Source organism: Phyllobates terribilis, unplaced genomic scaffold (assembly GCF_046119375.1).
Source record: "Phyllobates terribilis strain yellow unplaced genomic scaffold, ASM4611937v1 Scaffold_2__4_contigs__length_985480577, whole genome shotgun sequence".
NCBI lineage: Eukaryota > Metazoa > Chordata > Amphibia > Anura > Dendrobatidae > Phyllobates > Phyllobates terribilis.
Genome location: NW_027362762.1, coordinates 436,184,731 through 436,202,349, shown reverse-complemented (window position 1 = coordinate 436,202,349; position 17,619 = coordinate 436,184,731). Strand labels below are relative to the sequence as shown.

General features: G+C 40.2%; 1 protein-coding gene across 1 annotated transcript in view; it reads left to right on the top strand.

Moving 5' to 3' along the window:
- The window catches only part of RAI2 (retinoic acid induced 2), a 75,067-nt gene extending 57,771 nt beyond the window's left edge, over positions 1-17,296 (top strand). Inside the window, exon 2 of the mRNA XM_073665380.1 lies at positions 15,120-17,296. Coding sequence (XP_073521481.1) covers positions 15,228-16,898 — 1,671 coding nt within the window. The 5' untranslated portion in view covers positions 15,120-15,227 and the 3' untranslated portion in view covers positions 16,899-17,296. The remainder of the gene's footprint in view (positions 1-15,119) is intronic.
- The last annotated feature ends 323 nt before the right edge of the window (positions 17,297-17,619 follow it).

Here is a 17,619-nt window from a genome sequence, read left to right as displayed (position 1 = left end):
CTGTTGAACATTGAGTATGACATTTCAAGGAACTTAGACTATGATGACATTATTAATGCAATGTCATCTTCTGTTCTGAAAAAAAAAACTTTTGTAATTTTGCTGCTGAATGACTGTTAGTGTGTGTTTATTTGTTATTTTGGGCCTTTCACTAACAGTTGAATGGTACTGTATTATAGAGTAGAGGAAAAAGTGCAATACAAACTTCCAAAATGCTTACAGAATTCTTTAAGTTTTCCCAGTGGGCCAAGTTTGGTGCTGCTACAATGATGCTGGCTGCTGGGATGCTAGATAGATGCAGGTTCAATTTGTGGCACTTATACTTTAAGAGAATGTACCTTGAAAGTATTTATAGTCATTGTTCTGTTATGGCACTTTATCACACACTGGTGTGAATAAGATAACAGTGTTCCTCTTTTGCCAGGAGTGTTTCTTTAGTTTGTTATTTATTCATTATATTGGTTATTTATTGGTTAATAAAGTTGATTCATTTTGAAAGAGTTTGTGGACTTATGTTATTCCTGTATATGGTAACTGCATATTGCTGGTGGGCCCCAAGATTGATTTTTTTTCTTGGTGGGCCCCAGGTACTCCAGTCCGGCGTTGCATACAGTAGCTGTTTGTAATGTGAACACACCTTTAAGTTCACCTTCACCTTTCAGTTCTATTTTTCTTGCCTACTTCAATGTTACTGCAGATACTGATGCCTCCGGTTTATTATTTTAGATGAAGAGGTAGAAGGATCACATATTTCATGCCCGTCAGTCCCATAGCTTTCACTTGACCTGGACTTGGGAGCTATGAATGCTGTAAACAAGCACATTTTACTTTGTGTTTGGCAAGATTCCCTGCCGCCAGTTTTATCTATCCTGCAAATAAAATAAGATTCCTTCTCAGCTGCTTTAGTTGCCTGGTCAGGGAAGGATGATGAACCTCACATGAACTTGTGTGCTGTGTAGTATACCCTTCAAAGCACAGCCATAAAGTGCACACTTGTCTGCTTAGCAACCCTGACATTTCCAGATAAGCGTATTCTCTGCATGCTTTATACATTCTGAAAAGTGAAATATCTGAGGAATGCACCATTTGTACTCTATATGACATGGACAAAACATCAAACACCAATAAAAAGGCTGCCAAAAATGGCAAAGGGCTTGGCTGCTTCAAGTCCTAGTATACAAGTCAGTCACGTCAGTGATTTTTTTTGTAAACAGAAAATCAATCCAATTTATATCAGTGTTTGGATCAGACTTTCATCGTTCTTTGGTCAGTGTGTTAGTTTTTACCATCATGGTTTCATCAGTGATTTTCTCATTTTTAGGCCTTAGTATAACATTCTGTCCATTTACCATTGTGCTTAGTTTACTGCCCAGTAATTGATTTGATCAGTTCTTCTCTGATGCTTTCATCTACTGTTATCACGTTATAGTAGTAGCTACATCATTGTAGTACCATTAAAAGGTGTTCTCTGGTAATAATTGTGTTTTTTTTTCATTATAGGCTCTCAGAGGTCTAAAATAGCAAATACAGCTATGGTAGTATCCTCATGAGCTGTAACGATGCCTCTCTGTTGCTCCTGTCTTTGTGTAGCGTCTGCACCTGTGACATCACGTCTAAAGTGCATGTGACCACTGCAGTCAGTCACTAAAGTTAAGTGGCTTGTGATGTCAACATAGGTGAAGCCGAGAAGCTTGGTGATCGAGCTCACCATGCAATGTACTAAATTAAAAAATAACTTTCAATACGTATACTTTAAAATTGAATGGTATATATTAAAGATTTTATTGGAAAAAAAAAACAGTGGACAAATCCACAACAATATGTTAAAAAATAGCTCGGAGTTTTCCACATGTCAGATACAGAATAACAATAAAAAGGATAGGTCCTATACATAGTCTGCAGAATGCCCTATCAAATGCCTGGTATTCCCTGCCTTGCCGCAGAGGTTGGCACCCTGAATACACAAATGGCGCCCCCACTCAACGAAGATTGGCCCTGGTGTACCCTATAAGTCCCTATCATATACAAAATACACAGACATACGTACAGTATCAAGCTATCAGATATTATATACATAGCGCATGAAGAAATGAACATTAGTAGCCAATTAAAATCGATGAATGACACTTAGGCAATATTTAGCGTGATACAAAAAATCTGAAAGTATACGTGGATACAACCTATGTCTTAATGTGTTACGCACACAATGAAATGCAGGCTTAACCTGTATTGGGACACCACCGGATCCATATTCAGCCAGTCATACCATGTGCTATGTTTAGTCACATATATATACACTCTAGTTTATGATGATAACCTGCAGCAGATAAGCCAGGCCCCTAACGGTGACCAAAATTATGACACCACTTGATGTAAAACAACCCTGTCAAATAATGTTTAGTTTAGCACCCTATCTAGATTACCAGCCTTCTTCGTGTGCCCTGGAATGGATTACAATATTTCAGCTCTACCATTTATAAAGATACAGTGAGGAAAATAAGTATTTGATGCACTGCCAAATTTGCACTTTTTACCACCTACAAAGAATGGAGAGGTCTTTCATTTTTATCGTAGGTACACTTCAACTATGAGAGACAGAATCTAAAAAGAAAAAACATAAAATCACATTGTATGATTTTTAAATAATTAAGTCGTATTGTATTGCATGAAATAAGTATTTGATCGCCTACCAACCAGCAAGAATTCTGGCTCTCACAGACCTGTTAGTTTTTTTCTTCAAGAAGCCCTCCTACTCTGCACTCATTACTTGTATTAATTGCACCTGTTTGAACTCATTACCTGTATAAAATACACCTGTCCACACATTCAATCAATCACACTCCAACCTCTCCACCATGGCCAAGACCAAATAGCTGTCTAAGGACAGCATGGACAAAATTGTAGACCTGCACAAGGATAGGATGGGCTACAGGACAATAGGCAAGCAGCTTGATTATTAGAAAATGGAAGAAACACAAGATCAGTCAGTCTTCCTCGGTCTGGGGCTCCATGTAAAATCTCGCCTCGTGGGGTAAGGATGATTCTGAGAAAGGTTAGGAATCAGCTTAGAACTACTCGGGAGTACCTGGTCAATGATCTGAAAAGAGCTGGGACCACAGTGTCAAACATTACCATTAGTAACCCACTATGCCGTCATGGATTAAAATCCTGTAGGGCACGCAAGGTCCCCCTGCTTACGCCAGCACATGTCCAGGCCCGTTTGAAGTTCGCCAATGACCATCTGGATGATCCAGAGAAGGCATAGGAGACGGTTATGTGGTCAGATGAGACCAAAATATAACTTTTTGGTATCAACTCCACTTGCCATGTTTGGAGGAAAAAGAAGGATGAGTACAACCCCAAGAACACCATCCCAACCGTGAAGCATGGGGGGAGAAACGTCATACATTGGGGGTGCTTTTCTACAAAGGGGACAGGACGACTGCACTGTATTGAAGGGAGGATGCATGGGGTCATGTATTGTGAGATGACAACCTCCTTCCCTCAGTAAGAGCATTGAAGTTTGGTCATGTCTGGGTCTTCCAGCATGACAATGACCCAAAACACACAGCCAGGGCAACTAAGGATTGGCTCTGTAAGAAACATTTCAAGCTCCTGGAGTGGCCTAGCCAGTCTCCAGACCTGAACGCAATAAAAAATCTTTGGAGGGTGGTGAAACTCAATGTTGCCCAGCGACAGCCTCAAAACCTGAAAGATCTGGAGAAGATCTGTATGGAGGAGTGGGCCAAAATCCCTGCTGCAGTGTGTGCCAACTTGGTCAAGAACTACAGGAAATGTCTGACCTCTGTAATTGCAAACAAAGGTTTCTGCACCAAATATTAAGTTCTGTTTTTCTATTGTATCAAATACTTATTTCATGCTTTAAAATGCAAATTAATTATGTAAAAATCATACAATGTAACTTTCTCAATTTTTTTTTTAGATTCTGTCTCTCACAGTTGAAGTGTACAAATGATAAAAATTACAGACCTCTCTATTCTTTGTAGGTGGGAAAACCTACAAAATCAGCAGTGTATCAAATACTTATTTTCCCCACTGTAAGTGTCTATGCTAACAGTTTACCACTCCTGATGAATCTGTTAAAGATAGCCATTTTTTAACATATTACTTTGGATTTATCCACTGTTTTTCTATAAATTATTTTGTATATACTATTCAATTTTAAAGTCTACCTATTAAAAGATATTTTTTAATTTAGTACATTCCATGGTGAGCTACTTCATACTGATGTACTTAAGATACCATTTATTCGGTGAAATAACAAGCTTAGTGATTGGCTGCAGCCGTCACTTGCACTGTAGTCATATTAACAAGACCAGAGTAGCGTCCAAAAGGACTCACTGATGGTAACAGCTCTGTCTGTTACTTTAGACTTCGTCAAACCCATAATGATAAACTGCCACAACCATATTTCACTATAGGCACAATGCATTTAGAAACAATGCACGTCTACCAAAGGCACTGAGTGATGGAGTGTTGGTAGAATCTTCTCTTTCATACATCTGTGAATTCATGATACCATCAATGAAATGTAGCTCTTCGACACCAGCAGCACTCATGCATCCCCACATAAGGACACTGCCACCCCCACGTTTCACTGTAGGCACTATGTATGTTTCTAAATTAATTTTTTTTAAATTCATGTGGCCTATACTGAAATGTGGTGGTAGTAATGTCCTTATATAGGGCTGGATGAGTGCTGCTGGTGTTGGGGAGCTACATTGATGGTATCATGAAGGCCCAGATGTACTGCTCTATATTGAAATAGAAGATGCTCCCATCACTCCATGCCCTTGGTACACGTGTACTTTTCCAACATGACAATGAGCCAAAATACACATATGTTGCATTTCTGAAGAAGACTGCGGTGAAAGTAATTCAGTGGTCAAGTATGTTTCCTGATCTGAACCCAAATGAAACATCTATGGGGAATTCTGAAGAGACAAGTTAAGCATCACTCTCCATCCAGCATACAGGCTCTAAAAGAGGTCACTCTTGAAGAATGGAAAAAGATAATGTTGAAATATGTCGCCAACTTGTTATATCCATGCCCAGAAGACTTGTTGCTGTCTTTAAAAATCATGGAGGTCATACAAAATACTAGATGTAGTAGTTATGTAATGAGTACACCTCAGATCAATGAGTAAAACTGAAGATTTTTTTAATGAAAGATATAGTATTAAGCTTACCTTCATGTTATGGATTAAAAAAAAGTTCTATGAAACTGTCTTGTCAAAATTTTGGTAATTTTTCTTTTGTTCAGCGAGACATTGATTAAAATATTACTTTTCTAAGGTGGTGTACTCATTAATGCAGGGCACTGTATATGATTATGAGGCTGTCAAGTCAATTAGACATGGTAATGGGGAAGTTAGGGAGTTAGCGGTCAGCAGAACAATTCATTCGACAGTTATGTATATGGCAAGCCTTAGGATACATTTCTACGCAGTGTTTTTTTTCTACCAATCATGTTAATAGAGAGGTTGGGAAGATAGCTGTCAGATTAATGTCTCGCCCCACAGTTTCTATATGGCTAGCTTTAGGTTACATTTCCAAGTAGTTCTTTTTGTGCCAGTCATGCATTTCATGGGGAGGTCAATTCAATAGCTGTCAGCAGAATGGTTCACCACACAGTTTTGTGTATGGCTTGTTTTAGTTTCCATTTCCACACATTATACTTTTAGTGCAGTTCGGCAAGGATTTTTTTTCAACCAACGCCTTTAAAACTGGGCATTCAATTTTATGGAAGTCTGATGGAAAATGTATCTGATATAGTTTATATATATTTTAGTCTGATAATCACCATTATCACCATCCCTCCTCACATAAACTATTTATACAGCGGGGGAAATAAGAATTTGATCCCTTACTGTTTTTGTAATTTTGGCCACTGACAAAGACATGATCAGTCTATAATTTTAAGGGTAGGTTAATTTTAACATTGAGAGATAGAATATCCCCCCAAAAAGCAAGAAAATCACATTGTATAAATTAGATAAATGTATTTGCATTTTGCAGTGAGAAATAAGTATTTGATCCCCTACAAATCATTATGACTTCTTGCTCCTACAGACCAGTTACGCTCCTAATCAACTCGTTACCTGCATTAAAGACAGCTGTTTTACATAGTTACCTGTATAAAATACTCCTGTCCACAGACTCAATTAATCAGTCAGACTCTAACCTCTACAACATGGGCAAGACCAAAGAGCTTTCTAAGCATGTCAGGGACAAGATCATAGACCTGCACAAAGCTAGAATCGGCCACAAAACCATAAGTAAGATGCTGGGTGAGAAGGAGACAACTGTTGGTGCTATAGTAAGAAAATGGAAGAAGTACAAAATGACTGTCAATCGACATCAATCTGGGGCACCATGCAAAATCTCACCTCGTGGGTTATCCTTGATCATGAGGAAGGTGAGAGATCAGCCTAAAACTACACGGGGAGAACTTGTTAATGATCTCAAGGCAGCTGGGACCACAGTCACCAAGAAAACCATTGGTAACACATTACACCTTAAAGGTTTAAAATCCTACAGTGCCCGCAAAGTCCCCGTACTCAAAAAGTCACATGTGCAGGCCCATCTGAAGTTTGCCAATGAACACCTGGATGATTCTGTGAGTTATTGGGAGAAGGTGCTGTGGTCAGATGAGACAAAAATTGAGCTCTTTGGCATTAACTCAACTCGCCGTGTTTGGAGGAAGAAGAAGGATGAGTACAACCCTAAGAACATCGTCCCAACCATGAAGCATGGTGAGGGAAACATTATACTTTGGGGGTGCTTTTCTGCAAAGGGGATATGTTGACTACATGGTACTGAAGGGAAGATGGATGGGGTCATGTATCGCGAGATTTTGGTTAACAACCTCCTTTCCTCAGTAAGAGCATTGAAGATGGGTCATGGCTGGGTCTTCCAGCAAGACAATGACCCAAAACATACCGCCACGGCAACAAAGGAGTGGCTCAAAAAGAAGCACAGTAAGGTCATAGAGTGGCCTAGCCAGTCTCCAGACCTTAATCCCATAGAAAACTTATGGAGGGAGTTGAAGCTCCAAGTTGCCAAGCGACAACCTCAAAATCTTAATGATTTAGAGATGATCTGCAAAGAGGAGTGGGCCAAAATTCCTCCTGACATGTGCGCAAACCTCATCATCAACTACAAAAAAATGTCTGACTACTGTGCTTGCCAACAAAGGTTTTGCCACCAAGTATTAAGTGTTGTTTGCCAGAGGGATCAAATACTTATTTCTCACTGCAAAATGCAAAAAAAATTATCTAATTTATACAATGTGATAGAATACCCCCCCCCCCCAAAAAAAATCAAGACTATCCCATTGTATAAATTAGATATATTTTTTTGCATTTTGCAGTGAGAAATAAGTATTTGATCCCTTGCTGTTTTTGTAAGTTTGCCCACTGACAAAGACATGAACAGTCTATAATTTTAAGGGTAGGTTAATTTTAACATTGAGAGATAGAATATCCCCAAAAAAAATCAAGACTATCTCGCAATGTTAAAATTAATCTACCCTTAAAATTATAGACTATTCATGTCTTTGTCAGTGGGCAAACTTACATAAACAGCAAGGGATCAAATACTTATTTCCTCCACTGTATGTACAGTACAGACCAAAAGTTTGGACACACCTTCTCATTTAAAGATTTTTCTGTATTTTCATGACTATGAAAACTGTACATTCACACTGAAGGCATCAAAACTATGAATTAACACATGTGGAATTATATACTTAACACAAAAGTGTGAAACAACAGAAAATATGTCTTATATTCTAGGTTCTTCAAAGTAGCCACCTTTTGCTTTGATGACTGCTTTGCACACTCTTGGCATTCTCTTGATGAGCTTCAAGTGGTAGTCACTGGAAATGGTTTTCACTTCACAGGTGTGCCCTGTCAGGTGTAATAAGTGGGATTTCTTGCCTTATAAGTGGGGTTGGGACCATCAGTTGTGTTGTGCAGAAGTCAGGTGGATACACAGCTGATAGTCCTACTGAATATGCTGTTAGAATTTGTATTATGGCAAGAAAAAAGCAGCTAAGTAAAGAAAAATGAGTGGCCATCATTACTTTAAGAAATGAAGGTCAGTCAGTGCGAAAAATTGGGAAAACTTTGAAAGTGTCCCCAAGTGCAGTTGCAAAAACCATCAAGTGCTGCAAAGAAACTGGCTCACATGAGGACCACCCCAGGAAAGGAAGACCAAGAGTCACCTCTGCTTCTGAGGATAAGTTTCTCCGAGTCACCAGCCTCAGAAATCGCAGGTTAACAGCAGCTCAGATTAGAGACCAGGTCAATGCCACACAGAGTTCTAGCAGCTGACTGACACATCTCTTCAACAACTGTTAAGAGGAGACTTTGTGCAGCAGACCTTCATGGTAAAATAGCTGCTAGGAAACCACTGCTAAGGACAGGCAACAAGCAGAAGAGACTTGTTTGGGCTAAAGAACACAAGGAATGGACATTAGACCAGTGGAAATCTGTGCTTTGGTCTGAAGAGTCCAAATTTGAGATCTTTGGTTCCAACAAACGTGTCTTTGTGTGACGCAGAAAAGGTGAATGGATGGACTCTACATGCCTGCTTCCCACCGTGAAGCATGGAGGAGGAGGTGTGATGTGTGGGGGTGCTTTGCTGGTGACACTGTAGGGGATTTATTCAAAATTGAAGGCATACTGAACCAGCATGGCTACCACAGCATCTTGCAGCGGCATGCTATTCCATCCGGTTTGCGTTTAGTTGGACCATCATTTATTTTTCAACAGAACAATGACCCCAAACACACCTCCAGGCTGTGTAAGGGCTATTTGACCAAGAAGGAGAGTGATGGGGTGCTACGCCAGATGACCTGGCCTCCACAGTCACCAGACCTGAACCCAATCGAGATGGTTTGGGGGAGCTGGACCGCAGAGTGAAGGCAAAAGGGCCAACAAGTGCTAAGCATCTCTGGGAACTCCTTCAAGATTGTTGGAAGACCATTTCCGTTGACTACCTCTTGAAGCTCATCAACAGAATGCTAAGAGTGTGCAAAGCAGTCATCAAAGCAAAAGGTGGCTACTTTGAAGAACCTAGAATATAAGACATATTTTCAGTTGGTTCACACTTTTTTCTTAAGTATATAATTCCACATGTGTTAATTCATAGTTTTGATGCCTTTAGTGTGAATGTACAATTTTCATAGGCATGAAAATACAGAAAAATCTTTAAATGAGAAGGTGTGTCAAAACTTTTGGTCTGTACTGTACATGTAGCTGTTTCAAAGAAAAGTCCAGCAATACCTTTACATGGCCAGTCCATGCCTTCATTACTGAGAAATCAATTTTTGAATTGAAATGCAAATGAGGCTGTAGACCTGAAGCCTCTGTCACTCCAGCTATATTTCCTGCCCAGCTCATCCTCCTCCTGCTTGACCGACAGTCATTATACAGTGCGACTTCAGGCAAAAGAATCGCCAGTCAAGCAGGAAGAGGCAGTGTTGGGTGGGGAATAGAGCTGGAGTGACAGAGGATTCAGTTCTACAATATCATTTACATATCAATTTAAAAACGGATTTATTTTTAATGGAGGAACAGACTGGCCATGCATTGCTGCTCTTCTCTTTGAAAGAGCTAGATGCACATAAAAATAGTTTGGAGGGTAAAATCCTGCTGACATTTCCGTTTAAATTTGCACAAATGTAAATAATTTTCCAATGTAAATGCACTTGCAACTAAACTACATATTTGTGTGTGAAAATTCAATCTACACAAGTGGTCAGAATTGTTGGTACCCATCATTTAATGAAAGAAAAACTCACAATGGTCACAGAAAACTTTCATCTGACAAAAATAATAAAATTAAAAATCTATGAAAATGAACAAATGAAAGTCAGACATTGCTTTTCAACGCTGCTTCCACAGAATTAAAAAAAAAAAAAATTAAACTCATGAAATAGGCCTGAGCAGAAATGATGGTACTCTTAACTTAATATTTTGTTGAACAACCTTTTGAGGCAATCACTGCAATCAAACGATTCCTGTAACTGTCAATGAGACTTCTGCACCTCTCGACAGGTATTTTGGCCCACCCCTCATGAGCAAACTGCTCCAGTTGTCTCGTGTTTGAAGTTTGCCTTTTCCAGATGGCATGTTTCAGCTCTTTCCAAAGATGCTCAATAGGATTTAGGTCAGGGCTCATAGAAGGCCTCTTCAGAATAGTCCAATGTTTTCCTCTTAGCCATTCTTGGGCGTTTTTAGCTGTGTGTTTTGAGTCATTATTCTGTTGCAAGATCCATGACCTGCGACTGAGACCAAGCTTTCTGACACTGGGCAGCACATTTCTCTCTAGAATCCCTTGATAGTCTTGATATTTCATTGTACCCTGCACAGATTCAAGACACCCTGTGCCAGATGCAGCAAAGCAGCCCCAGAACATAACAGAGCCTCCTCCATGTTTCACAGTAGGGACAGTGTTCTTCTCTTGATATGCTTCATTTTTCAAAGTGTGAACATAGAGCTGATGTGCCTTGCCAAAAACTTCCATTTTTGTTTCATCTGTCCACAGGACATTCTCCCAGAAGCTTTGTGGCTTGTCAACATGTAGTTTGGCAAATTCCAATCTGGCTGTTTTATGATTTTTTTAAACAATGGTGTTCTCCTTGGTCGTCTCCCACGAAGTCTACTTTGGATGAAACAACGACGGATGGTGTGCTCTAACACTAATGTTCCTTGAGCTTGAAGTTCACCTTTAATCTCTTTAGAAGTTATCCTGGGCTCTTTTGTTACCATTCGTATTATCCGTCTCTTTGATTTGTCATCAATTTTCCTCCTGCGGCCACGTCCAGGGAGGTTGGCTACAGTCCCATGGATCTTACATTTCTGAATAATATGTGCAACTGTAGTCACAGTAACATCAAGCTGCTTGGAGATGGTCTTATAACCTTTACCTTTAACATGCTTGTCTATAATTTTCTTTCTAATCTCCTGAGACAACTCTTTGCTTTGCTTCCTCTGGTCCATGTTGAGTGTGGTACACACCATGTCACCAAACAGCACAGTGAGTATCTGTAGCCCTATATACAGGCCCACTGACTGATTACAAGATTGTAGACACCTGTGATGCTAATTAGTGGACACAACTTGATTAAACATGTCCCTTTTGTCACATTATTTTCAGGGGTACTGTCACGCCAGGTATGAGTGCAACACAGAGAGTCACACCAGGTGTGAGTGCAACACAGAGGGTAAAGGGAAAGGGAGCCCAGACACTAGGGAAAGTGGGAAGAGGTGACCTCCTAATCTGGACGAGCTTCACCCTTTCTCCCCCTAACGTCCCTATACAGCCTCCGCAGCTGTCGCCGATCATGTGCCTTGCCCTACTATCCCTGGCGTAAGGCTATAGCTGGGGGTGGAAGGAGATGAGTACTAGTCAACTTCCGCTAGCAATTTAAAGACAAAAAGGGGAAGACGACACAGGGGAATAACAACTTAGCTTTAGAAGAAACTCCAACAGGGCACACGGCCTCAAGACTCCAGAGAGGACGTGATGCTGCTTCAGCCAAGTTCCAAGTAGAAATGAGTATAACCGGTGATGCCCACCTGGAGAGATCAGGTATATATACATCCAGGCCAGAGGGAGGTAGTCGCTGGGTCCTAAAGACAGCCTCCTATCTAGGCAGCTGTCTGCATTGCCAAATGTGGAGATATCCTGCAAACCACTGCAAGACGACTGTCTGTCACCTCTGACACACCCGTGACAGGTGCCATCATTTCTGTCCAGGCCTATTTCGTGAGTTTAATTTTTTTAAATATTCTGTTGAAGCACAGTTGAAAAGCAATGACTGACTCTCATTTGTTTATTTTCATAGATTTTTAATTTCTTATTACTTTTGTCAGATTCAAGTTATTTCTGTGACCATTGTGGGTTTTTCTTTCATTAAACGAGGGGTACCAACAATTTTGACCACGTGTGTATGTTTGTTGAACTAAACCTTTATAAAGAGCCCTAATAGGGCTCTCATAAATGTGCATTGCGCCTCTAATGCATACATATGCTATGTACATGTGCCCTTATGGTAGGCTTTAAAACAGATCTAGCCTTAGGGGTGTGCAACATTCTTTAAAGGGTTTGTCTCACGAAGTACATTTCAATCAATAGATTTTGGAATAATAATAAGTTCCACAATTGAATGTTAAAAAAATATTCCTGTAAATGTGCCCAAGAAGTACTGTGTAATGGCGGTGTCTCACCATGCAGAGCTGCTCCAGCACATGGTCTGCACGTAACCATAGCTTCTAGCCAGGGAAGGAAGCAGAAGTCACTTATGAGGAGTGTCTTGCGCCTAGATACAATCTCTTTAGCCACGTGGACACGTTGAGTGACAGTGCTATCACTGGCCGCTCACAGGCATCACGTGACCCCCAGCTGCAGCCGGCTGATGTCCCGTCAAGTTCCGGCTGCAGCAGGGGGTACTCACTTCTGCATTCCACGGTGGACGCTGGGCTGTGGGCAGGATTACCCCATGCGTCACACCCGGCATCCACTGGGCGGGTAACCCCGCCCACAGCCCAGCGTCCACCGCGGGGAGCGCGTCACTGATGTCACGCCTCACTTGACGTGTTATAAGTGACAGGTCACGTGATGCCTCTGATCGGCCAGCGATAGCGCCGCTCAGAGGCAGAAAAGGCACCGCAAGGTATTTACAAAAACACTTCTGGGCCCCGGGGGGATACATTGGGGGGTTCATATAAAGTAGTGGACAACTTCTTTAACTTTGTGATGTAGTCATGTCTTTTATTTTATATATGTATTCAATAAATTATCCTACTTTTTGATATTTTTATGTGCGGTCTTTTGCTTGATTCAAGCCTGTTTGCTGCATGCTGATACCTTTAACGATATAGAACTATGAAGCAGTGCAGAAGTTTGGTCCTATTTAGATAAAAAAAAATGTAATATTTTTCTAAATTGTCATAAATTTTCCTTTAAATAACATTTGCTGCACCGTGCAAAGTACAGAGAAAAGACAAGAATGGCTGCAGCTTATTGTGTGGTGTGCGCACATAATCACATTTAATGCTTTAGTTGCTGCATTTAGTTCCACATTAAGGATATTCAAGTAGAATGTTGGCTAATAAATGCATGACACATGTACTAACGTCATGCTATATCCTGTAATTGAACTACATAAATCCTTGATTATTTCACTGCTGTTTATAGACTACTCCAATTGCCGACTCTTATTGGTATGTTCAGGGCAATCTTGGCATTGTATTGAACCAACAAACAGAAATTAGCAGACATCGCAATTAAAAATTAGTAAATAAAACTGAAAAAAAAAGTGTGAATTAATAGATTTCAAGGAAATATTTTCAGCCAATGTCATTTCAGTTAAATGAGACTTTTATAGAATTAATCCATAAATTTAAACTACTTTGTGCTGGGGTGTATAGAAGAAAATTATCATTTCCCATGTTTTCAATTATTCCCAAAGTGTGCCCCTATTAATACTACCAAAATAATGTTCCCATTAATGATGCCAGCAGATTGGTTCAATATAGAATACCATCATCATATTCCCAATAGTTTTAGAAAATACATTTTCAGCTCCTCTTTTTGGCTCATCCACATGTATGTAACACAGTGACATTGCTAGACACACAGTAGTGTTGGCCCATGGATGACAGACCTCTGGTGGTCCATTGTATGATATATTAGTAAATCAGGATCATGAGGTTGCTTCCTCTTCTGCTGGAAGTTATTTGAATGCTCCAAAGAAACATATGTCATGTCTTGGGTACAGATATTTCAATAGATATTGGGCTATGAGTGGATTTATGATGCACAGTGACACACGTTCGGTACTGATAGACATACATATAAATGACACTGGAGTTGTGCCTGGCTCTCTCGGTTTGATGTGATGTGCAGATTACTGGAGAAGCTGAATTAACATTTACTGAAGGTCATCACAGTTTTAGAAAACTGACACTGAAAAGGTCATGACAAAGTTTAAGGTTTTTATTTGTTTCTGTTACAGGGAAAGGGTCTGTCGGCATCCGCCACATGCATGACTTGGTAGTAACTACACTGCTAATTTGTGATATGTGTCAAGTCTAATATGCTAGCTCCTTCATTCTTCTACAGGAGATTAATACAATCCTGCAAGTTATTGTGTGCAGTTTTACATTATGAAAGCTTCTTGACAGCTTTGTCTTACCTGTGAAGAAAAGCATTTCAAGTGGTGAACATGTAGATTCCCACATCCTGCCCGTGAAAGGAGCAGAAAATGAACAATGCCACATCCCTAAACAGCGCACAATACAAGTAATAGGGTATTTAAATGGTCGCTGCCATCAGGGCTGTGGAGTCGGAGTTGGTGTCCTTATTGGTGGAGTTGGTATAAAATGGACCGACTGCGAAAATATATAATAAATTGGGTTCAGTAGTTCAATGCAGAATGTGCTGTAAATTTTTTCATAAGAATTTGGGAAAGTTATGAAATGTGCTATAAATGTCTGCTCTATTCCTGATCTAAGGATTTAGGCTTTTAGTTGAGATGAATCTGTGCTGCACTTCATGTACATGCTCAGTAGTGAGGCAGGGCTGTGGAGTCAGAGTCAGGAAAAATTTAGGAGTCGGAGGTTTTGCTTACCGACTCCACAGCCCTGGCTGCCATCTTCAGTTTTCTGGCAGCCAGCTTTGTTCCCCACCATGATAAATAGAGCCAGATTAATAATTGCCATGAGCATTTCAGCTCACAAGGATGTAGGTTACAAGAAAAAGAATATGTGGCTTCCAGCACTGTAAGTATACTCACATATTATACTTTTCAGTATAAGATTTAGCTATTGCACTAGTAAATCTATAAACTTCTGCAGCAGACTGGTTTTATGGGTTATCTCGATTTCACAGGTCTATAATAGTTGTCATAAGGAACAGATGTTTAGTAATCAGTGTTGTGGCCATTGCTGGAATACAGAGATGGTAACCTGTGGCAAATAAGGTTTATTGTCCTTTATACTTTGAAGTTCTGTATTTAATGCTGTAAAAAAGATCCCACTATGTCTAAACTATAACATTCTTTTTATTTCTGTTTGCTTTCAAAGCCATTGAGATGATGTGCGTGCTCATTGCATAGCTGGATGGAGAGAAGATTCTACAATGTCATGTAAGCACTAGCATCAACCCCAAATCACTGGGAAAGTAGCGGGAAAATGGAAGAACTCTATAAAGAAACGCCAGACCTGCAAATGGACTTAAATAGCAGCCCCTCCACCATTTCAAACAAACTGGAGAATGGGGTCGCACAGCTGATAACTGCAGAAGCCTGGAATATCAATTCTTCGGGTTTGATGAAAAAAGCACTCTCCCCTCTTGTGACGGTGCCAGCTGCCCCTGTACTTAGCCCCTCCTCTGATTCCCAAAGTGGGGTAGCACTGAAGGTGGCTGCAACTGTTCTTCAGCCTATTTGCTTGGGAGAAAGCCCTGTTGTATTGCCAATACATTGGCAGCTTGCTGGTAGCACATCACCACAAATGAACACAAACAGCAGCACACCTTATGTGGTAACAACGCAAGGTCCAGTTCCACTGCCTGTTCTTTTGGAGCAACATGTTTTTCAGCACTTGAACTCTCCATTAGTGTTGCCTCAAGCACCTCCATGCTCTGGACCTACCATCCAAAACCACATTTTTCCTGGAACTGCTACTAGTATTGGTCAGCCACAAATATTAGACCAGAAGACATCCAATCCAGTACAGGAACCTATACTACCACCAGTTTTTCACACACCAGGCTTTACAGCTGTACTACAAGATTTGTTTCCACCATCAGGTTTAGGCACACACTCTCCTTGTCATTCATCTCCAGATTTTGCATCTGCTAATATAAACTCAGTACCCCCTCCAGGCTTCAGCTCCCCTTTATCGCCTTTAGTTCCACCTGCCACACTTCTGGTACCATATCCCGTCATTGTTCCCCTACCAGTGCCTCTTCCTATACCAATACCAATCCCAATACCAGTGCCACAGACTGAAAAAGACTGTAAAGGAAATGTGGACCATCCTAAGCCCAATGTAGAAATTCTTAAGAGTTGTAAAGCTACCCAAACCACCCTAGAGAAGGAAGAAGTTAAACCATTCGAATTCACAGCAAAAACAGAATTTCCACAGTTCCATCGACACTCTGTTATAAAAATAAATAACGAAAATGAAGCACTTGATCTCTCAATGAAAATAGAACCCCTGGTTAATAACAATGATACAAGTACAGAGGTACTCCAGGAAGATGGCGTTTTAGATCTGTCTGTCCCTGTGCACAAGAGATGTGCAAGCACCAGTACTCAAGTTGGCACGTCTTCATCAAGTATATTAAAAAGTGACACTATGGGTCCTTCTATAGGTAAGCGTTTCCTTGCTACATTTAACCCACCCTTACTCCATAACGAACTTACCCAGAAACATGACAGTCGAGTCATCTGCACCAACACTGCTGAAGTTTTACGCCAACAAAAATGGATTTCCGAGCCAAGCAGTAGAGCTAGTTATGAGCCTAAAATGTCCAACAACATTGAGCTAGTAAGTAGCTCCCAACCAGCAAAAGTCATTGTTTCCGTAAAAGATGCCGTTCCTGCCATATTTTGTGGCAAAATAAAAGGCCTTTCCGGTGTCTCAACAAAAAACTTTTCCTTTAAGAGAGATTTGCCACAGGACTCTGTATTGCAGAGCTACGATATGAAGAGTCAGGGAGAGGTGAGGGAAAATGCTGAGGCTTTACGAAAGCAAGTAAAAAATCGAGGCATGAAGCTAAAGAAAGTGAATACCCAGGAGATACATATCCTTCCTATCAAAAAGCAGAGACTGGCAGCTTTTTTTCCTAGGAAATAATACGTGCCCAAAAGTACCGTCCAAAAAGCTGTGGAAAGAAACAAAGCCTACTAATACAAAGATAAGAGGAGACATATGCCATCTTGTTGACCCTAGGATTACAAAGACATCATTTTTTTGTAATTAATTTTGTAGAGGTAAGAGCGGAATATGTGCTCACTGAGAACGTGAATACCTTTACGAAGAACCTTTGTAATTTATTATGGTTGGGAGGGGGGAGGGGTTGAGTCTGACTAAAGGTAATTAGCTTAATATCTACTATGTTTTTTGTAACTTGTAATGGGACACAAAACAACTTATTTTTGAGCAAATTGCACATTTTATGCAGCTTTTACTAGACTGATGGGTTGGCCAGGGCTGTTTTTACTGCCAAGATTTGCTTATATGCGGTATTTAATATGAATAGCTACATTGCATATTTAAAATAAATGTTCGTTAAGTGTTCACGACTCACTGCCTTGAGCCTGCATGTTACGTATCCAGATATACAGAAAACGTATATAGAATATGATCTTCAGTTAAGTGTAGGCAGAACATGGTTATTGCTTTTATGGTTAGAGAATAGTTGTCACCATCAATGACACCATATAATTGATATCTGACCATAAAGCAGTTGAATATCTATCACAATGTAAAATCGCTATTCAGATATCAAAGTAAAAGAAGAATAAATAAATAAATGTTATACCTAGGGGACAAGGAGAAGTCAACTGAGCCATTA